This window comes from Sinohyriopsis cumingii, chromosome 5, assembly GCF_028554795.1.
Source record: "Sinohyriopsis cumingii isolate HCF-2022 chromosome 5, ASM2855479v2, whole genome shotgun sequence".
NCBI classification, from domain to species: domain Eukaryota; kingdom Metazoa; phylum Mollusca; class Bivalvia; order Unionida; family Unionidae; genus Sinohyriopsis; species Sinohyriopsis cumingii.
The window spans coordinates 34,752,920-34,779,900 of record NC_142965.1 but is presented as its reverse complement, the minus strand read 5'-3'; the positions used below and the strand labels follow the sequence as shown (position 1 = coordinate 34,779,900).

The 26,981-nt window shown below is 36.9% G+C and overlaps 1 protein-coding gene across 1 annotated transcript; it reads right to left on the bottom strand.

Moving 5' to 3' along the window:
- Positions 1 to 381: 381 nt before the first annotated feature.
- On the bottom strand, positions 382 to 16,312 carry LOC149798922 (kelch domain-containing protein 10-like). Its single transcript, XM_089957833.1, has 2 exons — positions 15,456 to 16,312; positions 382 to 1,339 (listed from the first exon to the last, which is right to left on the bottom strand). The coding sequence occupies exons 1-2, from the start codon at positions 16,247 to 16,249 to the stop codon at positions 799 to 801; spliced, it is 1,335 nt and encodes a 444-aa protein (XP_089813959.1). The 5' UTR covers positions 16,250 to 16,312; the 3' UTR covers positions 382 to 798.
- Positions 16,313 to 26,981: the final 10,669 nt, after the last annotated feature.

Below are 26,981 nucleotides of genomic sequence, written 5' to 3'. Positions count from 1 at the left end.
ATTGAATTTTGAGTTTGAGACTTTATTACACGTTATGTTATACTGAAAAATTAAGGTACTGTGATATTTTCCCTGAAATTGTATTTAATACACTTAACTGTCAATACTTTTTATGATAGTAGTGCACTATTTAAAAGTACTAAGCAAAATTCAGATACAAGTTTTGAATAGATTCACTGAAATACGAAAGAGACAAATATTCTAATAGAGTTGGCATTTAGAACATTAAAATAGTAAGCACAATAAGACATGCCTTAAGAGAGCTGAGAACTTCTGCCAACCAATTGTGGTCTCTCATGACAGATCATCACTCAGCAGAGTTCATCAGATTATACACCTAAATATATTCATGCAATAAAAACAAAAGTTTTAAATGACAGATGGCTTCTCACAACAGATTTTATTATATCTGTTCTAAATAAAAGTTTACTAAATACAAGCATATTTATAACACTACCCCTTAGCTTGGAAAATCAATGGAAAGTAACAGAGTTGCCACTGAGACAATACTTAAAAAAGACGAATGAAGTAGCAATAGTCATAATAGATATCGTGATGCATACTTCCATATGATGACCAGAACTAGCTTAAATTTCAACTACGTACTAATGACTTTTCTTATGGCTAAACTTAATCTAAACTTAAGCCAAGGTCTGTATGAAAACCAGTCATAATACCCTTTCTTTTCTCTTAAGCCAACTACCCAACCTAAAAACCATATTTTTAATGTCTCCCACTATCATTGTGGAAATAACAACATGTCTATAGCTCATTTTCCATTGAAAAGAATTACTGTATCTAAGGAACACTGAGTCTATCAACGTAGTTCCATGGTACCCCAATAGATATTAAATCTTTACGGGTGAAGTTTGACTTTTTCCGGAAAATCTGACAGATCCTTTCCCACGATAACTCTGACAATTTAGGTACAAGAAATGGCAACCGAATTTTATACAACTTTGATGTCCGAAGCCCATGGGAAATGACTCCTCCATACATGTACATATACCCTGTAGGGGAAGCTACTGTACTCTGGAAATAGATTGGGTCAGGCAGTTGCTCCGAAATTTCTGTCCACTGTAGCTTAATGAGATTAAAATGCCAGAAGTCTGAAAGGCTTTCATGATCTAGTGAATCAGTATAGTGTCTACCACCACAGATGAACACATCTTGATCTTTCTGAACCAGTCCAAAACTGCAACGAGATTTGGGAAACTGACCGGTCTTCATATCTGATTGTGCTGACAGTACTTCCCAATGATTCTTGATGAAATCATAGGCATATATCTTATCCAGGCCATGTGCATAATGAAGTCGCCCTCCTCCAAAGACATAAAATCTGAAATGGAAGGAAAATTTGATTTGTACTAGACACCATTGTATAGTGTTGACTATAATTTTAAAACACCGATAATCTGAATTACCAGTACTGGACCTGAATTTATCAGTAAGTACTTCCAGGATATCCTGGACTTTCAGAAGTTTAATACCAGTAATCTTGGAAACACTAATACACTGTATTTTAATTTAGTACTTGGGGCCCCGAGTGGCCAAGTGGTCTAAAGTGCTCACCGTTCCGGATCACTGCCATCTCACCTCTGTCTGCGTGGGTTCTAGTCCAAGGCTCGGCTAGCGTGGGTACATGGGAAAGCCTGCCAGAAGCTTCTCGTGGGTCGGTGGTTCTTCCCTGGGTTTTCCAGGGTTCTTCCTCCACCAGTTATACTGGCCGCCATGTATAGCCTATCTTGTGCTGAAAAATGGCGTTAAACCCTAGAACAACAACAATAATTTAATACTTAGAGTTATTTCAAATTTTCAACCTAACAATCTGAACCTTCATAGGCTATAGTATTGAGCAGCCTAATGTTCCAAGACTGTGCATCTGTAGAAATGCAGTTTTCTGCAGCTGTGCATCATGTGGATGCACAATTAAAGCAAGTGTAAAGCTGTACTTAAAGAGTTGGCAAGAAATTGTAATTAGCCTTAAGACAGAAATGAAAAGTTCTCAGATTAAAGCTCTGGGACTTAAATTATAAAAACCATCTTCACTAGCCAAGGGTTGTCAATCCATTTTCTCTCTTCAGCTTACTGTAGATGTTTTCTGTTTGTTTCTTTTCAACCACATTAAAAATTATAATCAACAGCTAGTATTGGAAAAGACACGGTCTCTTTTAAGAGCATTAGAAAAGACATGATGGTCTATTAATGTGATCATAAGATATTACATGGAAACTTAATTTATAATACCATATACACATTTGTATCTTATGGCCAAAAAAACTTGTCCTTCCAGTTGGCCAACAGTCCTTGTTTGTCAGTGCTGACCCTAGCATTCCCCCCGATAAAAAATTCTGAAATTGATTTGTGCATCTAAACAAACTGGTTTTTAAGACCAGTGCAATAGGAAACACACATACTTTTTTGGCCTAATAAGTATATTAGCACATGATTCACTTGATGAGTTCTAGCATAAAAAGTTATCGTTTATTTATGTGGGTGTTAATTGCACTTTTAACACATAATCGGCTATATCATGCTATAGGAGCTAAGTGTGTTTCCCAAGTGCTTTCTTCAATATCAACCATAAAAATTAAAGCACCTGCCAAAAATTTAGTAGGTAAAGAAATACAGAAACAATCTGAAGAATATAGACTATTATGAAAACATGTATATCTCAACATATATCAGTGAAATGTGCAGTACTCTGAGGATTTGATTATGGTTTGTATTTTTTATAATTAGAAAAGTCTATGAAAATTTGTACAAAGACTTAAAATTAAATTAGGCCAAATATAGCGATAACATGTAGGGAGACAAGATTTTCCCTTTAAGACATTTTGTTAAAGTAGGAACTGGTTTTATGACCCTCAGAAGACTGGTCATTCTCTCATATATTACACAGAATGCACAGATAAATCTAGGTACAGGACCAATGGTTTTCAATAAATGTGTACCCTCGGGTTGTCACATGTGGAATTTAAATTTTACCCATTTTTGATGCATGGAAATTCCAACCTGTTCAATTTTATGAAGCATGTTAATTTTTGCCTGAACATCAGACTTTTTTTACCTGCAATTCACCTCTAGTATAATTTCCAACTGAGCTTTATGCTGCTCATCAACATACATGTGGAAGGACAGAAGTACCATTTTAAAGGCTGTTATCTGTAAATACCATGCTTTAGTTACAGTCTATCACTTTTGAAAAATAGAAAAATTATACTTAATTAAGACAAAAAAGAACTAGTATATTTGTGTGTATTCTCCCAGATCACAGTAACCAATGGGATCCAGTCTACCTGAGACCTGAAATATCATACCAGGGTAATGATTTAAGGTAATCAGGTTATGAATATTGATATGTGTATGCAGCAAGCTATTGGTGTATGCAGCAAGCTATTGGTGTATGCAGCAAGCTTTTGATTACCTTACTGTTGTAATCTGGAGAAGTTAAAGCCAAATGCAGTATATTTTATGAAGTGTTAAAGTATTATATGTAATGGGCCCAAGGAGGTTCATGATGCTTTCAAGATGTTTAGCAAAAATTTAATGACCTTTGTATAGTTGAACTGTACTTGCATTGCTCAAAATATTTATAGAGGAATATTTAAGGGAAGTTGATATATGGTTTAGTTCAATTCATATAAAAAAATACCAACACAAAAGCCTCATCCAATACTATAAAAAAGAGAAAGAAACCCAACAAAGAAATGTGAAACTCAGGAACACATCTCGTGTCCGTCTCTGAAATTTTCTCCTTAGGATGAACTTGGTTTGGATGAGTATCAGTGTCACATTTGCTAAGCCGCAGCTATAACGTCATGTATAAGCTATAATCTACTGTCTTGGAAATATTACTGTGGCCATGTGTTTGATGTCTAATGATTGCCACAGACTAGTGTTAAACTCTTAAGGAATGTTACCGTGACACACCAGACACCCGAAACTTGAGTTGGCGAAGGCGACCATTTGCATAATTTGACAAAGGTTTGCCATATCACACCTATGTGTTACAGCTTAGTCCTAAGATCAGAGGGAAGCCCACGGGAATGAACAAGGCATTATCTTATCCGTATCCATGGTGACAGACAGTGAGAGGGACAGTGTCCGCTAAGTTTGATTGGATTGGTTCACAATGATATCCAATCAGAATTGAGATAGAGGGTGTGATCAGAATTCCGAATAACTTTCCGAAAACTTGTAAATGAAAAGTTAGTATTCGCCTGGGAAGATTGCTAAGCAATAGGGTTACTCTGAGAAAGCCACTCATAAACTGGCGGCAAAAACCTAGAGGTAGATTCTAAGAAAAGAAAAAGCTTAGAAAAGGTCAGTAAGTTATTTGCTCGATTTTTGCAGAATATTACAGCATCATAATTGCAATTATTTGGTATACTTAATTACTAGAATCATTTAGTATGTAGAATTACCTTTGCAGTGTTTCATTTACATGTGTATTTGAGAAATGGGATTGAGCCTATGTAGGGAATTATTAGAGATGATGCATAATTATGTAGATTTTTAGCTTGTGGTCAGAATTTTGTTATTCCCTATTAGCTTACATCATAGTAAACTAGTGCATTTATTGATGCATTGTGTTAGAAGTTACACATGCTTGAATTGTGAATTTGGAAAATGGGTGAAGTATGTAAGATTTGTTACTATGGATGTATGCATATACCAGAGCATGGATATTTGAATGTTTGTATACTTTGTACGAGTTATAAGGTAAAGAAATGCATCTGATTATTGTGATAGTTTTGTATAACAGGATTAGGAATATGTATTATGTGACAGAATATACTGATGTGTGTATAAGAAGTAATGATACTGCGCTGTATTATAATGTTTGTTTTACCATACAAGAACATATGGGTATCTCGATGTGAATTAATGTGTGACCAAAACAATTTAATAGCCGTTATCTGATGATAGGCAGTGTGTAGTATGAGATGAGAGGGCTAAGGGAAAAGATTGTACCGTCCTTATGTTTTCACAGGAAACTTTTCAGGGGATGCAGAACTTCGGTTCAATCGAGTCTGGGGTCTTCAAGAGTTGGAGACAGACATGAGACTAGCTGGAAAGGTGGAGGAGGAGAAAAAGGAGTCTGGAGGAGAAAGTGGAGGAGGAAAACGAATACAGAGAAGTCAAGGAGGAGAAGGAATCTGGAGAAAGTCAGGGAGGAAGTGAAGAAATTGGGAGAAATAGGAGAGAGAAGAATACCACAGAGGCTATTAAAGGGTCGAGCAGAATGAGTATAATTGGTAATTTGAATCATCTGATTATTGAATTGTTAATAAATTGTTATTCATCGAACTTCAACATTTTTGTAAATTTAACCAGCTATCCATTGGCACTGCTGACTGGGAACTCGGAGCTTTACATCTATCTTTCACTAATTTAACTTCCAACCAAAATCAAGCCTGGGTGGGACTTCTATACGAGTTTAAATAAAATACTGGGAGCACTCCACCCCAACCAAAAAACCCTCACAATCAGTCAGCATCTTTAAAAATCCAGCTGCAACAAAAATGAATTTTGGTCTCTCTTGCAGGCTAAGCATGTTTGTTTTGCCATTGCTGATGAAAGAGGACACTATTCCTTCTTCACAAATAAAATCTAGACTAGAAAATTATTGCATCTTGTTAAGTGTGAAACTTAATAATCACAACTAATACCAGCAGTATATATTATTTTTAATCAATCTTGTCAGAGTGGTCATGCTACCAGGCAAAATGGTCAACTAAGTTGTCTACAAAATGCAAACACTGACTTTTTCTGTTAGGAAAGCAAAAATGACTGTGATCTGTTAGACACACAATGAGTGACAGAGCTAAGTTTTGAGATGCTCTCAGACCCTAGCCAGTTAGTTCTGACAGTGTTATGTGGTAATCCAAATCGAAATGTATTTTATATGTCACTGATAACAACTGCATTAACAAACTCTTGTACATTCACAGGCATGTGTTGTAACAGTTGTACATTGACAGGCATGTGTTTTAACGGTTGACTGACCATTAAACCTTTCCTGAGCAAGCTATCACTGCCCAGTTCTGCAAGTTACCATTTGATGATGAAAACATACCAACTTCTGTTCGGAAACCTAAACATCAATACAGGAATAGTAATTTGAGTATTAAAAATTGGATCTGTGAAAAGCACATTCTAATTTAACCAGAGAAAAGACAAACTAGAGATTGTAACTGACATGTTTGCATTATTTTCTTTATAAATCCAGTTTGAAACCATAGTGAACCTGTAACAGTATACATCACTGCGACAAGGAAGTAAAATTTCATTATTGTATGTTTCATACATCATTGGGCAAATAGCTTAAGGAAAATAAGCATTCATAGAAAGCAAAGTCTATAAATTATGTGACAGAAGATTTAGCGTAAAAAATGTAATCATGTAGTTAAGAAATAAATGGGACAATGCTGTGTTGTGGTATTCAGGAAGCACTTTAAGGTCAAGGTTGTTTTCTGACGTCACTCTTTGTCAAAATAAAAAAAAAAGCAATGAAGCAAAATACTGTTCAACTAATGAATGACACTGCTACAAGTATGCAGGAAAATTATAAAACCAGAAATTTGCAATCATATCAATGGATTTTTGAAAAGTTAGAAAGTGAATGGTTCTACTAAGGAACTGCCTCTTTCTAAAAACAGGTGCACTCACATATGCATGGTGCCATATCTGTTATTATTCATTTAGATTTGGTTGGAAAGAGGAGTCTGGTTCATTCATATACCAATTTTAATGTTTCAGTATGATGTCCATGGATAGTTACAATAATGCTTTATTGGCAACAATTAAATGTCCATTAGAGTGAGACTGAATTACCAGTATGTCAGGCCATGGAAAGGTCTTATTCCAAGCACTAAGCAAGGCATCAAACTTTCTTACATAATGGCTACTGTTCCATGCAAACCATCAGTTCTAGCAACTTTAACACTCTTCTGAATCTCATTATAATCTTCATCGATCTGCCTTTTAACCCCAAAATACTTATCCAAATTTGCAAATGGCATTTTGTCTAAGTCTCAATCAATGTATCTTAATTTCGAAGTCACATGCACTACTTTTATCAGCTACACTTGGAAACGAAAACAATAATAAAAGCTAAAGTTTTCTATTTGATGTACTCTTATTATGACCAAATGTACATCACTGGGTCTTCTGTCGGCCACTCAGGGCCCCATGTAGGAGTTAAAAAGACAATACTACTTTTAAGTCCTCCATAATGCAAACTAAATGTATGCCTTCTTCTTATATTACGTGTTTAGACTCCAATAAACAGTATTAAAAGAAAGAGTGAAAACAACACGCCTTGAAAAATTTAAAAAATAATTTATTTCCCTGGAAAAACACTAAAAATGAAAAACTGAAAACCTATGGTTTTATGAATCAAATCCAAAAATAATCCAAGAATAATCCACAAATTAAATTTTAAAAGTTCTAATAATGAAATGATCTAATGAACTCAAGTTTGAGTCCTGACGAAGAATCCAAGATGGATGATGATGACATATACTGTATCCTTTGTGGTGTTGGAATGTCTTTAGTTCTGTGTTATTCACAAACAATAATCCGGTGTTTGAATTAATGAAATGTCTTTATCCAAGAATTCTGTATGAGCACTCAAACTTCTCCAGAAAAAAAGAATTATCCTTTAGAATCCAAATAATCTGTTTAAACATTGAAATGTAATTCCCCAAACTGGTCACAAACAAACAAACACCTTGACATCAAGTGTTTTAAGCCTAGACTGAGAAAAATCCCTATAAACAATGATTATACAGTAACTTATAAAATAGAAACGCAAAACAAATTCCCGGATGAGGGCAAACTTTTCAGAACCTTCAAGAAGTATTTACGTATAAAAGCATTAAGTCCCAGTATGACCTTGATAAGAACCAATCATTTTACTCTAAGAATAAGATAAAAATAAAAAGTTGTTAACTTCTCTCACTGATTTCTGAATTAAGGTCGGGAATTAGGTCAGCTTTAAGTGTTTCTGAAAAAAATATCATTGAGTTCCTAGTAAACAAAGATACATTATTTTAACATGTAATGAAATTAAAATAAAAAGATTGTAAAACTTACAATTAAATTAAATCAAATATAAATTAAATCAAATATACGTAACTGCCTTTACACATAAAGATTCAGTCATAAGAAAAATTACATTGCCAAGTCATGGAAATGATTACCAGCATTGTTAAGATATGGCTGCATCAGACTTTTGTTCCTTCTGACTTTAATTATCTTACATCAGAAATGCAAAACAGAGGCCAGGATTCAGTTTTTATTGTTGGAAACAGATGATAGCAGATGTATGGTGAGTGAATGACGGATAATAGATGCTTGTTGACTACTGTATATATGTATTTATGTGATGTAATTTTTGGAAGAAATGTATATTAATAAGATAGTTCTCAATTAAATGCATATCTTTAAAAAAAATAATGGTTTTCTTGATTTTGTGTACTCTGATACACACACACACACACATACAGAAGCTCTTGTAAATGCCTATCCTCTCTCTCTCTCTCTCTCTCATCACATAAGTGCCTAGGAAAGGACTTCTGCCACATCTGCATACATGCCAGTAAACTGAATGCAAAACAGAATCAAATACTGAATCATTGACATTTCATCTTTATCTGCATTGGTTGAGTCTCTGGCTCTGTCAATGCAACGTTTACTATATTTGAACTTTCAAAAAAGAGAAGACTTCAGAAAGTATCTACCAACTCAACTTGTATTAATAAAGGAGGAAATGTCAAGGCAAAAAAGGCAACCCTGATCAACATGAGAATGTGCTAACTCTAGTCATCTGCTTTGTATGGGTCACTGGTAGTTCCTGTGTATTCTTTCTGGTTCTTTTGGCTGCCATGTATTGCCTATAATGTGATGAGAAATGGCATTTAAACCAAACCACAAGCCTAGACTGTGCTGCTGTATTGGTATTCTTCCTTTCTCACATCCATATAAACTTTGACATATAAACATACACAAATATTAATCCGGGTATGGTTGTGGAAACATTCCAGCCCTTGACTTTTGTTAGATGTAAAAATACTATCTGTTCCAATAAAAAGTATTATTTCCGAATACAAATCTGAAAAATAAATGCTACAGGGAAATCCCATCCATTTCCGCCCCATGATACATATCAATAAAGGGTCTCATGTTGCTTCATGAGACAATTATGAAAGAAGAATTGCATCTGGATTTGTTGCAAAAAATTATGTTTCTGTCATATGATTTACAGTGCTATAGCCACTTTCTCTACCAAAGCCAATAGCTCAAATTACAGACTGACCACTTAATTTTCTATCCCACCTCCACTGTACTGATTTTACAGTTTTACAAAAAATCTGCTTAAACCACCCCCACAGCTTGAACATAACTTCTTGCCTTAATTAATAATACAAAAAAGGAAATCATTATATTGATTATATTGGCTACCCATTATATTTGTAAAAAAATATTTTAGTTAAAAATAAAATTCCATGCACCCACCCCCAACTGAAAAATGAAGTGGTCAGTTCCTGACGTGTTATTAATTAAAGTCCATTTATGTAGGACTTTATAATGTATGGGTCAGGGCAGGTTTAATCCAACAGGCGAACTAGGCGGCCGCATAAGGCGCCAAGATGGGGGGGGGGGGGGGAATGAAGGAATCTGGTTAAATATGTAGACTAAAAAAATGAAAAAAATAAATTATCAATCCGAATATGTATTAAACCTAACACAGTTTATACTAAGCGTTATCGGGGGGGGGGGGGGGGGGGAGACAAGGTGAAAAGTTTGCTTAGGGCGCTAATACCCTTGCACCGGTGATGGTAACCATGATTGAAATATAATCATTGCTTTAGCCTTGATTATGTGCACAGGTGCCCAACGTTATCTTGATGCTGAGAAAAAACAATAATCTGAAGGAAAAAATCATACAGAGTGACAAAAATACCTCAGATTACCCCCATGACCCATTCTGACATAGGACCCTCTCTATCATACTATGTATTGAGAAGGTACGTAACTTCCAAAAATACTTGGTTCCACCCATGACCCTCAATTTCCTCCTGCTATTTCCATCTTTAAAGGCAAATGACCATTCTCTCAACACCTAGCTCATGTCAAGCACCTGTGATTATGTGCATAGCAGAGTGTAACACTGTACCAGTTTTACCTGCAATCACTTGGGAAAAAAAGAACAGAAGAGCAAGTACTTGGCAGACATACTAACAGCTTCCCAAGTAAATAATGCAACGAAAGGCTGTGTGAATAGTTTCCATTGTTCAGGTAAGGCATATTTTATGAGGTACACAGTACCCGCATGGCAGCAGTGCAAATAGTCTTTTCAAAAGTGGCCACACGGCAGCCATGCAAATAGTCTTGGCCATAAATTACAGTACCAATAAGGTGATTTCGATGTCCGAGATTTCATCGTACTTTATTGATAAAATGTGAGACTCCTGTACATTAACAAATTTTGTTCATATTGACAAACACATCTTAACAATGCATTTTAATCCCTTTATGCAGACACCTGGTCTGGGTATTTTATGCTGTGATACACTGGGTTAGTCATGCTACCAGGTGAAATACAATCAATCAATATTCAAAGGCAGAAACAGAAATAGCTAGAGTTGACCAAATGTCCGTCTTTTCTTTTATAAATAAAAAATGTATCCAAAAAGAAATAGTTTTGCTGAAACTTCAAAGAAAACTGATTACCTTTTAGGCACTGATTGTTCTGTTTAAATATGTACTAAGCAAATGCCCCCCCCCCCTTTTCTCAATCAATGTTCTACAATTATTTGATGTTACTGCCACAATAACAAACCAGCATTTGTTTGGTCCTCAAAAATCTGCATTGAGCAGCGACTTAAATAAAATATTCACCCTTCATCAAAGCCTACCAATTACAATCTTCAATAAAAATAAAGCACCTTTCAACCATGAAAGTCAATATCAAACTTAGATAAAAGCAATGGAATCTGATCATTTGTTGTATTTTCCAAAGTGACTGGAACACTTAATGTGCCGTGAAAGTTTCTACTTTACAGGAATAATGTTTACGCTTATGATCACTACAAAAGGCCACATTAAAATGCAAATTAAATTTCAAATCTTTTGAAACCATATGTATCTGGTCTCAAAGATGTTTGTTAAACTTTTTAAGTTGTTCAAGTGTTTTCATTTCCCTATTATCAGCCTCATCCCATTGGTAGCCTCGGCAAGATGATAGCTGTCTCCAGCTGACCAAAATCTAGGCCATTTGCATGTAGCATGTAAACCACTATAAACCCATGCATTACTGGCAACAACAAATATCTCGGTGAATTGTTTAGTGATGTGTTTGTTGACATTGGGATATAGATGAAGCGAGGACTAACATTTTGTTTAGATACAAATTATTTTTGTTTTCTAATGGGATGTGAATGATATATAAATTTTCTAACATGTGATCCATAAATGAATTCATGGACTTTTCATATACAGATACAGCACTTTACACATGATGGATCCTTCTACACAACTGTTGTCAATACACACATATATTTGAGACTCACATGAATGCGAAATTTGATTTTTGAGCTACCCCCTACTTATCTCAACATCCACTTAAGTAAACAATATAACATTGGTCAGTGGGATATGAAGAGAAATGGTAGTATTTTATTATGAAAATGACGAAACATTTTTAAAATTGGAAACACAATAATGAGGTTGGCAATTGTTTGGCAACAACTTTTTAATGCCAGCACCAACCCTGAGTTTTGCTTATTAGCATTTAGTCCTTATCAAGGAAACTTTCCTGAACATTTCAATGGCCTAAGTAGTTATTGTGTCCACCTCGAATGCAGGAGGTCACAGGTTCTAACCCTCGCTTGGTGTTCAGCATTAAGAGGTTAGTGTTAGAACTGGTTGGCCTGGTGTCAGAATAATGTGACTGGTTGGGACACCATGCATGCTACATGTATATGTCTGTGGCATAATGCCCCAGTGTTAGACATCACTATAAACTGCCACACTGCAGACATCTTAGCAATATGACTGCAAAATTGTTAAAGCTACATTAAAAATCCGAAGCACACACACACACACTTTCCTGTGAAAAAGACTGTCCTTTTGACATACTTCAAGGAAACCATGTTCTAATGAGTGTGTATGTAAGCAACTGCAATTGATTGGCAAATAAATTATGCCTTATTTTGTTGTAACAGTGTTTAAATTAAATTGGTGACAATGTTAAATGAATGGAATTAAAGTTTTGTCAGAGTCTGAATTGGACAATATTATCAAATCCTCAATATGACATAATAATTGCTATTTAAGTATGTTTGACTTCTGCAAGGCACTAGAGTATCAGCTGAAATTTTTAATGCTACAGTACAGAAAACTCACAAAAATGAGTTGGCAAAATTTGTTTACTTTTTTTGCAAGATGGTCTATGTGACGCCAAAGAACCAAGAATGGAAATAAAAATGCTGAAAGTTCCATTTTATTCATTATATTTTAATAGAAGGAACTAAAGTGTTTGAATTTATCTTGACAACAATTCAACTCTGCAGCCATTTTACATGACTGTACAGTATTGAGGTAACATCCATGTGCCAAGATTACTTGATTTCTTTTCTATGAAGCCCACATTATATCCCACCTTTATTCCAAAGGGTCAACCCCTACGTCATTCAACACTGTTTACTTGGTTTGTACAAACTTTGAGAAATAAAATGCATGAACTTTTCATTCATTAGCACTGACCATTTTTGCAAACTTTATGACCTACCAACATTTAAAGCTCAGTTGTTAAATAAATAGAAAAATAAAGAACATACCAATGAATCATGCATAATAATTTTCACTGTTAATATAATTTTAACACAGTACTGTTAAAACTGAAAAAGAAAAACCACTTTCCAGGAATTACTTGAGTGTCCAAATTAATCAAGAAAGACAAACATGCTACAAACATCTGGTCTACATACGTTACTTCCCTTTGTTTACAGACTGATATGTCAAGTGATACGTACCATTTATGCTAATGAACAAACTTTAATGTTTTAAATCATTTAGTTGAAGAAAAAAACGGAAAATGGAAATATGGAAAAACAAATGAACTCCCCATTCCTTAAAATTTTTCAAACTGACAAAACTATTAACAAAAAAGAATTACCTTTCACAAACTTTTGTTGTTGGTATGAACCTTTGTTACTAATTAATATATTTATTCTGAATAAATTGTTTTTTGCACATTTCTTGGTAAAAAATTTCTATTCCTTCTTTGTTTCATTTAATGATTAGAAGTAAAGTTTGTATATCGATATATGGTATAATGTAATGCCAGGTAAGTTTCTTTGGTGGAAATGGAGTTGCTAATTTAATTATATAGAAAACTACACTTAATTTTAAGTAGTCATCCTGACAATTTTTTTTGCTGTGGTTTATCTTTTGCTTTTAATATTGTTGTTGGAGTAAAATTTATTAAATAAATTGATGGTATAATGTTTATACTTGTATTTACTGAAAAATATATTTTCTTTGTAGCATGATGTCATAAACGGATAAAAATTCAGTCCTGATATTATTAAAATAATGAGCATGTTTTTTATTTTCCTTACTATCCATTTGAATGTGAGGACAGGGACTCTCTGATATAGGATGGGGACTCTTGAATTTCATGAGTAAAGAGTCCAGGACCCCTCATCCTGAAATTCTGTTGAGAGCCAAGACACTGTCGTAGCTTTTTTTCCTCTACAAATCAATGCAGAAAATCAGTTAGGAAACCTCTGCTGACATTCTAGTTATACTATAGTTTCAAATGGATAAAACCAGAGGTACCACAAATGCTACTTAATGATTATAACATTCTTGTTAATCATTACATCTAATGAACTAGTAAACCCATCAGATCCTGCCCTTTAAAAAAATGAAATTATATTTCATCCCAGGAGTTTAAAAGACACATGAATGAAGTCACCATTTCAGCGGATTAAAGATATAAAGAATACTATACTCACAATTTCTGAGAAAATAAATAATATTCCATTCGATTTCATGCAGGTGTATCTCGATAAAAGGTCGTTAAAGTTTTCTAGGCCAGCTAGTATGCAGCTACCCTGTGCCAACACCAAATGGTGTTGGCGAATTCCAACTTTTCAATAGGTAGTGGACTATACACAACAAAATAAATGTCCAAGTATGAAAAATGGGTTGACAAGGGTCAGAGGAAACTCACCTTAATGAATGAAGATGCCATCTATATTCAATGTAACTAATACTATTACTTTCGTAAGATTTTAAAAATGTGCACGTTACTATCTATGTATTTAATTATGTCTAGTTCTATTAATACATGTACAGTACAAAGACACATTTAATTGAAAACATTACTTTTACATTTAATTGAAAGCATTACTTTAACATTTAATCGAAAGCATTACTTTCACATTTAATTGAAAGCAAAACTTGTACATGTACCATTGGACAAGAAAAGATGAAATAAAAGCAAGAAAATTACTAGCAAGATGGACCATACCAAGGATTTTTCTTGTGCAACTTTTTTGTTGGAGTACATATGAATTTTTAAAATTTACAAGTCAGCTTCCCATGAATGGCATTTGGGGGTGGCAAGTGGGGCAACCGCCCCAGGCCCTGCTCTTGAGGGGGCCCTGTACTTCAGGCCTAAGGTTGTCCTTATGAGTTTGTCAAGCTATATTCTCTGGTAAATTGGAAACGATGATACAGGCTGCATGTAATGCATGCAAAGTTGCGAAGTCAACTTAGTCAACTTCACAATGCAATTATTTTAACAGGTGGCAGCACAGATGCAGACATATGCAGCCATTTTCTCAACACCACTAGTGGGCAATGGCTGTCCGATAACTTGGATCTCAGTTTTTCAAATTTTCACAGGGTTGCGCGGGAGCCATTGGGCTAGGCTGGCAATATCCCGTCTATCTCTAGTCTATGGTCATTCCTGTCCGGGCACCCGGATAGCCTATAGATATCACAGCAACTTAGTTCAGTCTGCTTCTTGAAACTCTGCGTTCAACTAGTGTCTCAACAGTTTGCAGTAGCATACCAATTGAGATACCGATACTCTGGGCCTGCACGGTCGTGGTCAGCCCTAGGCCCCACGTACTCCTAACGCTGCCTCTGCAGCTTCCCCCATCATTTTTTAATATTACAATTACAATAATAATAATAATAATAATACTTTATAATGAAATTAGGCACCCTTGATCATGAAAAAAATTAAAGCACCTTTTTTGAAGCTTCAACACCCTGTCTAGAGGATGATCACCACGCCTTTATAAGACCTTGGGAAAACACCAATAAAAATCTAGTATTTGAAATACACACAGTGACTGTTCTTTAACAACAACAGTCAAGTTTGAAAATCTGAGTACATTTCTAAGTAGGTGCATGCAAATGAATACCTCATTTCATCTATGGCAATTTCCTGTTTATAACGACCATCAGGAATGTTTCCTGATGGAATTAACTTCTCCCATTCCATTGTCTGCAGGTTCAGTCGATGTAAGTCTGAAATGGGCTCGCTGTAATACCCTATGGCACCACCAAAGATGTAAATACTATCTTTATGAAAAAACATACTCTGTCCATATGCCCTTGGTGGCATCATGTCTCCACTGTCAGAACAACTATAAGAATATGGGTTTGTATCAATGGGATACCAGCAGCTAGTAACAGCAGTAGCTGGAAACATAGAGGCTTCAACGGATGATGTCCGAGTTTTTGACTCCCCAGCCGCATCAAGACTCGCTTTTGAAGTGCAAGATTTTCGTCTTTTGTAAGGGCTACTTCCAACTGGCCTATGCCAAATTTTCAGGGTTTTAATTGTGTTGCTCATAATATGCCCAAACGGATATGAAGTTCCCCCATAAACAAATAACTGCTTGTTTTGAACGTTGATACAAGATGAGGCACACGTGTCCGGAATATCTTTAGATTCGATTTGTGTCCATTTTTCAGTGGCAAAGTTGAACTTCCATAATTCTGCGAACACTCGATTTGTCGTAACGCCATTTCTCTCATCGCGAGGGCAGAAACCTCCAAATAAATAGAGATCGGATTCATCAGATGTCGTGCAGTGACCACTACGCCCAGTTGGTAATGTTTCATCTAAAACCTCTATTTTTGAACTAATAAGTTCAAATTTTCCGGAACCTGCAATGTTTTGATCATCGTTCAAATCGTCATTTTCAGACATGATTAATATTATTGCCTTCTTTCTTTTAAGGCTAAGGCGGCAGCGTCCAGTTTCGTAAATTGGCCCCTCTCAAATTTCTTAACTTAAGGCTATGGTGTGATTTTTTCAGGCATTATTGTTTACTATTTAAAGATATGGCTATATTTGTGAACTAGATGTTTCGGGCTTGTGTTATTGAAATTGATGTCAGGCATGTACACCTTCCATAGTTACTCTGCAGTATGTTGATAGTGAAATACCAATAGTCGGCTAAGAAGAAGAGCTAGCCTCCCATAGCAGTAGACACATGGGTTTGGTTCAAGTAGAATATATAAAAAACGGCTTGGATGACGACTTTTATCAGTTGCATCATCCTGTTTAGTATACACTGTTTTGCAGAATTGTCATCTAAAAAAAGGGCTTGTATGTGCACTGTGAGCATCACATGGTGTCAAAAATGACCTTCGGACATGAAAATTGTAGGTAGAAAATTGGGGTTGGGGTGCATAAACTTTTTCTGCTTTGAACTCCCATTGACTTCTTTGGTTAAGTGGATAATATTCTTATGCTTTGTTTTAATATATGTATCCAAAAATATGGACCTTTTTGACCTCACTTGTGTATTTTATTTTTTATGATTTTTTATACTAGCTCGCTGATTGCGGCATTAAATTTTTACATAAAAACTAGACCCTGACCCCTAATTGTTTTTGTGTAATCACGATCTCATCATCATGATGTAAAGCCTGTTGTTGTTGTTGAAGGGTTTAACACCATTTTTCAGAAAAACCATAGGCTGTACACGGCGGCCAGTATGACTGGTGGAGGGAGAACCTGGAAAAACTCAAGAAAGATCCACCGACCCACGAGAAGAACCACCGACCCACGAGAAGCTACTGGCTGATGTAAAGCTAAAAAAAAAAAATTAAAAAAGAAAAAAAAAACACACAAAAAACAAATGAAAAAAAGGAAGCCGAATGACCGCATCATTTTTCTAATTTTTATTTTTCTAGTTTACTAAAACAATTCATTTCTCACGTATTTACTTGGCAATACATGCTTCCAAGTGATCTAAAGAAATCTGTGGGGATGAGAGTGGCTTTGTCACTAAGTGTCCAAAGTTTGACTATTAGGATAAACGGATCAAATATAATTTAGTGGGGTAAATCCCAACTACGTGTGTATTGAATTCTACTGTCGATCAGCAATTGCATATTACACTGGTCAACAGTGAAATCATTACTGACTTGAAAAGGCCCTAATCTGTAGTATTTTGGTGTGCCGAACACGAATATAACCGTGAAAAATTTGTATTGGCTCTCGTTTTGAAGATATTCATATACCTCATTTTCTATGTTTCACTGTGTAAATTTCTCCAGTAGGACTGCAGCAACATCCGGAATAATGATGTAACATTGCATAATACCATCATGCTCACATCATCCACAGTTGATTGCATCATTTTCTGATGCAATGCAATACTAATGCCATGCGGCTGCTGAAGTAAGTTGACGTCAGCAGTGTACTATACATGTGTAGGCCTATTATACTAATGCCAGGCGGCTGCTGAAGCTGACGTAAGCAGTGTACTATATAAAGCCCAATCAGATAGGTTCAGCATTTAAAATATTTTAGACGTTGTGCGAGACATTTCAAGCTACTGTTACATAAAACTTATTATTTTATCCATTTACGTACAATAAAGAACAGTAATGCCTCGAAAGTGTGTTAATACCGCGGACAATTTTTGCTATATTTGTGGGGAAGTGACATTTGTCAACCAGAAGAAAAGTATCAATTCTCAAGTGAAGAAGGCATATCATCTTTACTTCGGATGCAAGGTTGGTGACCAAGACAAGCCTTGGGCTCCGCATATATGCTGTGCTACATGTACAACACAGCTTTCACAGTGGTTGAATTGCAAAAGGTCATCAATGCCGTTTGCAGTCCCAATGGTGTGGAGAGAGCAAAGCAACCACCTAAATGACTGTTACTTCTGCTTGGTTCCTCCTCTTTCCGGCGGAATAACGAAGCGAAAGAAGTCGAGAATAGTCTACCCAAACATTCCGTCTGCATTGAGACCAGTTCCACATGGTGAGGGACTTCCTATTCCAGAACCTCCAGCAGAATATTCTCTTGATTCATCTGACGAAGACAAAGGTGAGTCGACCTGTTCTTCTCCTGGTCCATCAGCATGCAGTGATCCAGATTTTCACTGTGGTGCATCATCAACCCCACACAGAATAACACAGGAAGAACTAAATGACCTGATTCGTGATTTGGACTTATCAAAGAACAAGGCAGAATTGCTAGGATCAAGACTCCAACAATGGAATCTTCTAGAAGAAGATGTCACAATTACTGCATATCGAAAGTGCCACCAGCAATTGGAGCCTTTCTTCAGAAAGGAAAGTAATCTGATATTCCTTTCCGATATTGAGGGCCTCATGAATGCTTTAAAAATCACTCATGACCCACAAGAATGGAGACTATTTGTGGACTCTTCGAAACTGAGTCTCAAGGCTGTGCTTTTGCACAATGGAAACATTCTTCCATCTATTCCAGTAGCGTATGCTGTCCACATGAAAGAGACATACGATAACTTAAGGCAGCTACTGAATTCCATTGAGTATAACAAGTACAGCTGGCACCTCTGTGGTGATTTGAAGGTAGTTGCCCTTTTAATGGGACTGCAGCAAGGATATACAAAATACATGTGTTTCTTATGCGAGTGGGATAGCCGAGCAAGGGAAATGCACTACATGAGGAAGGAATGGACTCACAGGCAGAATGTAGCCATTGGAGAGAAGAATATCCAACACCCAGCTCTGGTTGAGGCTCAGAAAATCTTGCTACCACCCCTTCACATCAAACTAGGTTTGATGAAGAACTTCGTGAAAGCCATTGACCGGACTTTGCCAGCATTCCGATACCTGCATGAAAAATTCCCTCGACTCAGCGAAGCAAAGATTAAAGAGGGAGTTTTTGTGGGTCCTCAGATTCGAGAGCTTTTCAAAGATGACCGGTTCAACAACTTGCTGGAAGGTGACGCGAAACAAGCATGGAATGCTTTTCGCCTAGTTTCTACAAACTTCCTCGGAAATGTTAGGGCAGAAAACTATAAGGAACTAGTAGAAGACATGTTGATGAAGTATAAGAAACTTGGCTGCAATATGTCTCTAAAGATTCACTTCCTTCATTCCCATTTGGATTTCTTTCCTAGCAACTGTGGTATTGTTAGTGATGAACACGGCGAACGTTTTCATCAAGATATCGCAACAATGGAACAAAGATACCAGGGAAAATGGTCCACTACAATGCTGGCTGACTACTGCTGGACACTCCTCAGAGATGCTCCCGAACAGCTGTACAAGAGACAGGCGAAGAAATCTAAGATGTAGTCAATGACTTGATTTTTTATAGGTAGGCTATTACAGTTGACCTTTTACTATTGGAATGCATTTCGTTATGTAAACATTAATTTCTTGCAGATTACAAAAAAACTAGAGCCAATTTTGCAATTTGACTGTCATATTCGTGTTCAGCACATAAAAATTGATAAGAATTGTCTAATTTTATTTCAGTAACATGACTTTTGTAAAAATTTGTTGTCCAGTGTTACCAAATGCAAAATGTCTTTGTGTAAATTAATATGTAAATAAGGTACATGTTAATTCCTTCACATAGTGCATTCCGAATGCATGTGACGTCATACCAACATTACTTGCTTATCTGGAATCAAAACACAATTTTACTATATATTCTCTACACTTGTTTCTCAGTTCTGAACTTTCCTTTGTGTCCTAATAATATAAATCATATTTCATTCTAAAGTACTTTAAAATATGAACTCACAGTGAAGTTTTTGTAATTGGCTAACCGGCATTTCTTTGAGAAGCTGGACTGTCGACAAAGAAATGTGCATAGGAAAAAATACGTCACTTATGAATCATCAGCAAGACCTTATTACTCACTGTACGCTGTCACCGAAACACACACAGACAACTACACCATAAGCTCATATGCTAAACAATAAACAATTACCTTTAAATCCATACCAAGAATGCCTAAATCTAACCCTTGTGTGATCACCAAAAGGAGACAGGAAAAAAATGCTCTAAAAATAGACTGAACAAGAAATAATAATTGTGATCTATTTCCATCATGTCGTCTGGATGTATCTAATCTAAAAGTAAACCGTGGCTTGCAAGAAAAATCTATCAGTCAGGTTTTGATGAGCGTTATACCGATCCTTAAGATGATGTGTATACATACAAGTAAGGCCCTTATTTCTAACAATGAAGACAATATCATTAGAGAGGGTAAACAGACCATTTGCTGGAAGGTCCATTTATGAGAAATAAAGCTTTCTACGAAAATGAAAAGTACAAGCGTAATAACGTTAAACCAAAGCCTCTAATCAAAACCGATAGTTTCTGTAATTGGGCTAGCTCATTGTATTACTTTCTCTTTCCCTGCTGATGTAGTGTGTGTTTAATTAAAACATTATTATATCAATAATGTAATCTCACACAGCTAGATTACCTTGAGAACGACTAGAGTCAATTATGAAATATATTTCTGTTCGTGATGTTGTCAAACAACAACTATAAGCTCGTCAGGAGTCTCAGGTAGACTTTGCAGAAGGCGCAGAATAATTATTTAAACCTGTTACAAAGGCTACCAAAAGAGTTACAGAGGCTACCAAAAGGAGTTACAAGGCTACCAAAGATCTTCTTCCTAGTTTGGAGCAAACCGATAGAGCAACTGGAGAAAAAGCAGAAAGAACAAAGAAAACAAAAAACATTCTACAAGAACTTCCAGCTGAAATTGCTGCTCAACCACAATTGCAAGAAGAAATACAACAAGTACTTGAGAGTGTTGACAAAGTCTACGAGGAGGTCGGTGATGTAAGGGAACTTGTTATGCCGAAACCAAAACCAAAACTACCAACCCGATTTACCTAAGGTCTTAGACTACTTCAAGAAGACGCTGTAAAGGTTGCTGTAACAGGATCGTGATAAATTATTAAATCCATTCAAAACCGATATTTCAGAAAAAAATGGCTCCCTTTTGTATTTCGAAAATACCATGGTATATCTAGAATCACTGGTGAATGTAAGGATACATTTGCAGAATTTGATAAACAAGCTGAAGAAGCAAGATGAACGTTCTTACCCAGAGATGTATTATCCCCCAAAACATTGCCACCTCGTATTGAGGAAGAGGAAGATTTGTAATTTGAAGAAATTAGACAAAGGAGGGAACTACGTTCAGCAAGTAAGAAAGAAGCAGGAGAAACAACAGGTGAAGAAGAAGGAGCAACTGGAAGTGATCTTGTCACTCGAGGAAGTGGTCTTATTACTCGAGGAAGTGGTCTTATTACTCCATGTCCCATCAATGTCCTTGCCGATGTTGATCGATTAGAAATTCTGATTGGTGGAAGATGAGCTGGTAATAATTCCCCAAAAATCATTAATGAAGCAGCTGATATTTCTCAAGGATTATTTACAGGCGGTATCATGGACATTGATGTTTACCAGTCTCTCATCGATGAAATCGCTGATGATTATCACAGTGATTGACGGTATGTAATTAGATCAGTGACAATACAATAAGATGATCATACATAATGTTCAACGTGGACCAGCCATTGTCAGGGTGATAAATTCGCGATTACCTACGTATGAAGTTACCTATGGAGATGGACTCGGTGATGTTCAGGATATATTAAGAAGGATAGCCCCAAAAGCAATACTGATTGCAAAGCAACTGGGAATGTAAGCTATTGACGTTGTTCTTGATAAAAGCATTGGTGATGTTGCTAGTAAAGCATTCTCAGCAATTAAGGACAGACTAGAACGATAATACGACGAAAGTTATGCCTGCAAATGTCAGTAGTAAATGGGGGCACCCTAGCGTCAAGGGGAATTAGCATTACAAGACCCCTTGGGCAACTCTAGCGTCAAGGGAAAATTAACATGGAGAAAAATCGTGGGTCAGATTAGCGTCAAGGGAAATTAACATGGAGAAAAATCGTGGGTCACTCTAGCGACAAGGGGAATTTAACATGGAACTATAGTGTGGGTCTGTCTAGCGACAAGGGGAAATTAACATGGGAATAGAGTTTGGGTTTGTCTAGGGACAAGGGGAATTGAATATGGGATTTTTTTTTTAAATTTAAATTTAAATTTAAATTTAAAAAAAAGGGGTAGGCAATGGAAAGGCTATCTCTTTTCGAGAAATATGGCTGGCCCTGAAAAGGGCCTTTGGGTTTATGTTAATATTAATATTAACATAGATGGCATCTGTCACATCTTCTTCTTCTTCTTCTTCTTCTTCTTAAACTCCTTCTAACTGCCGGTCCATACACAAGTACCCTCTTGAGACATCCTTGTCTTTCTATGTAAACTCTCCTCATCCACTGACTAGTATCTGTCCTATCAACAACAGTCCACTTGGACCTGACATACATGAGCATGTCCGTCCTAAACATCATGGAAGACACAAGGGTGGATGACTCAATGAGCGGGTACAAACACAAACACACAAACACGAACACACAAACACAAACACACAAACACATACGCTAAGAAACAATAAACAAAATCCATAATCTACTATCCACACAATCGTACGTGAGCGGTTACAAAACCCAAACTATACTCTCCACATACGCTAAGAAACAATAAACAAACCCATAATCTACTATCCACACAATCGTACGTGAGCGGGTACAAACACAAACACACAAACACAAACACATACGCTAAGAAACAATAAACAAATCCATAATCTACTATCCACACAATCGTACGTGAGCGGTTACAAAACCCAAACTATACTCTCCACATACGCTAAGAAACAATAAACAAACCCATAATCTACTATCCACACAATCGTACGTGAGCGGGTACAAACACAAACACACAAACACAAACACACAAACACATACGCTAAGAAACAATAAACAAAATCCATAATCTACTATCCACACAATCGTACGTGAGCGGTTACAAAACCCAAACTATACTCTCCACATACGCTAAGAAACAATAAACAAACCCATAATCTACTATCCACACAATCGTACGTGAGCGGGTACAAACACAAACACACAAACACATACGCTAAGAAACAATAAACAAAATCCATAATCTAATATCCACACAATCGTACGTGAGCGCTTACAAAACCCTAACTATACTCTTCACCTACGCTAAGAAACAATAAAGAAACCCATAATCTACTATTCACACAAACATACCTTAGCTCTTACAAGCACCAACACACAAACACATACCCTCACACTATCTTAAAAAAGAGTTAGTGTTTATATTCACACTACTCTACCTACACATTGGCAAATTGATGGTTATTTCTTTCCTAGAGTATTGGGTAGCCCTGAAAAGGGCTGTTTTTTTGTTTGGAACTTCATGGACACCTGGTTAATGGTGGCACCTTCCAGGCCTGGCGCCGCATACACATCTTATCCCCCAATTACATTTTACCTTTTGGGGGGAGAGAGCAGAGGCAGGATATGTCGCTTCAGAATCCCAATTTTCGCTCTCTGGGATTCTGAAATTTCTTCTTCTTCTCTCCTTTTCCTCCTCCTCCTCCTCTTCTTTGTATCTTCTCTCCTCCTCTTTGTATCTTCTTTCCTCTTCTTCTTTATATCTTCTCTCCTCCTCTTCTTTGTTTCTTCTTTCCTCCTCCTCTCTTATCCTTCCCTCCTCCACAATGGCTTCCGCGGCCAGTTCATTTAATATGCGCCTGGCATATTCCAGATGCACATGAAGTTCCAACAGTTTCTCCAGTCTCGTGTTCATTTTTGGTGTTGATCAATCAACAAGGGTAGCTGGACTGCCGAACGAGTTTCAATTTATAGTGAAAGCGCGGACGTGAACGAAAACATCCCCTAAAAACATAAAATTGATCTTACCTACATCATGACCAAAAAACAACAACGCGCGGACCTAAAAGAAACACTCACTCACTTTTTATGCTACCCATCACTATTTTAAAATTTTTTATAAATCACTTCAATAGACTATCCACATACGCAAAGCAATCCAATCTAACCCCAAATTTACACCTCAAACACCAAAAAAAAGACATCATTTTAATCTACTATCCATACCAACTTACTTAACCACTTACAAACACAAACACACAAACACATACCCTCACATTTTTTTTAAAAAAGAGTTAGTGTTTATTTTCACACTACTCTACCTACACACATTGGCAAATCGATTGTTATTTCTTTTCTAGAGTATTGGGTAGCCCTGAAAAGGGCTGTTTTTTTGTTTGCTATGGCATTCTTTTTAGTTTCTAAGAATGCGATGTCCACTGAGGATAGACTTTCTGGCGATAGGTCTGCTTCTTCGGAAAGAGAAGAAGAACTCTTTGGTGTCGATACGACAATCGACAAAGCCTCTGTCAGCTTCATGTTGCTGCTGCTGCTCTTGTTGTTGTTGTTGCTGCTGTCTCTGAAGTCTGTACTTCTCTGTCCATTCTTCTTTTTCCCTGTTCATTTCTTCTCTGAAGAGCTCTTCTATCAGGTCTTCAGTGATTTTTAACATTCTCACATTCTCTATTTCTTCTGGCTTCGGTATCAGACTGTGTCTGACCCTATGCAAATTCACGTAGGCTTCGTTGAGTTTAGCTAGTTTGGAGCACATCTTCTTAGGAGGATGAGTCGACAATGGATGGTTAGACTGGAAACAACCCGGTTCTTAAAGTCAAAGCGCGGACGTGAAGGAAAACATCCCCCACACGGTTTTTGAGTCGCAACGTTCAGTGAGTGTCATGAGAGGGATAGTAAGAAATGAAAGAGCATCAATCCAACATTCTTATAGCTAAACAAAAGACAAAGACATTTTTTTTTTCAAAACACAACATTTTTTATTCAAAAATCACTTAACACTAAACAACAACTCTAACATTTTTAACAATAATCCAACAATATAACATCAAACAATTTTTTTCAAAACACAACATTTTTTATTCAAAAATCACTTAACACTAAACAACAACAACTCTAACATTTTTTAACAATAATCCAACACTAAAAGTTTCTCCACTAGGTAAAGAGGGATAACAGTCTTCCATGGTTTCTAGTAATCTAGGATGACTTCTCTCAAACTGTTGATTTCTATGGTATTATCGAATTCTGCATACAGGATGACGTTCACCGTTTCATCAGGGTCTCGGTCTTTAAACTGAATTTCCACACGAATCTGGTCGGATTTTATAGGGTGGAAATGTCCCTCGTCGCTGCCTTGGTCTGGAGTGAAATCGAAAGCCCACAAAGCGTAGCCTCCTGCATAATCCTCGTACGTAATACCGTGACTGGTATTGGTTCCTAACTGTCCGGTGGCTTCGTACAGGGACAAGTACGATCTCAAGTAATTCTTCTTGGTAAAGTCAGGTTCGAAAGGTCGGGTACACAAGGTCTTGCCATCGCGACTGACTTCGATTTTGGACACGCCAAAGTGTTGAAAGTAGAAAGGATTTTTTTCGGCAGCTCCGTTGAAGGCTGTATTCTCGACGATACCAACGATCAAACGTTTGGGTAACTGTCCTTGGAACAGATGATCTTCGATCATGGATCGCTGTCCCTTGGGAATGGTGAAGGTTTTCACTTCCACGCGTCGTATGGGATACTTGGCAGTCGTTCTGCTCAACGTCTGACTGATGTCGTTTCCCACTTTAGGTAACACTTCCACACGGCGTACGTAGAGTCTGGCTTCTAGGATTTTGGTTTTGTAACCGTCACTATCAGCCATCAAATGGAAAGCGGCACTGCTACGATTCAGTCTCAGGCGGACATCCACCCCGTTCAGCAAATACTTTTCTTGCAACCACATGTCCAAATGCAAACGATCCATCAGTTCTAAACTTGTGTCGGCTCCCGTGATTCTCTTTCTTCGTTCTACAAATCCATCATTGTTGTCTTTCTTTTCATCAGTTTCCAATATTTCAAACTTGGTAGGTTCGTCAGCTTCCCATACCACACAGGCATTGAGATGAGTGTTCTTGGCATCTATTCCGTACGTCAAGAGATTTTCCAGGTAGGCACGATAAGGGTAAGTATCCATGCTGCTACGGACCAGTTTGTTATTCAAGTACAAGTCCACTCCACTGAACAAGGAATGCATGAAATTGTTGACGGGAGCTACTGCTTCATCGTCTATAGCACCTCCAGTCTTATCTAGAATTTTGACTTTCAGGTACAAGTAACTGCTATTCAGATCGATGTAATCTTCGGGCTGTCCTTTGATTTCAAACTCGATGGGAGCGGAATCGGTCAGTGAGGAGACGGGGTGAAATTCCACCCACTGGGATTCTTGCATCGTCATCATCGTGGGGGGCATGGCAAACAGATCCAGTTCCGTCTTGGAACAAGCGCAAGATTCTCGGTGCATCATTTTTTTTGGTCTCTTTTCTCAATAATCGAAAACGTCTAAGTCTCGAACGGTTCTTCTTTTCTTGGCCTTTCTCGCTTGAAGTCTGGTGAAAGGGTGTTTTCTTCGTCGTCTCTTTCTGCCTTGTCCTTGCTGAATGCCTGACTCGGTAGCGTGCAGGGCATTTATAGGTGTTTCTCGTTGGCCTAAAATGTCTTTGCCCGTTTGCAGCAAGACATTTTTGCCTGCCCTCATGAAGGCTTCTTTAGGGTTTTGTTTGTCGATGATGACATTTTGGAGAAATTCTTTGCCTTGCGTCAGTGCCGCATCTTTCAAGGCGTGCA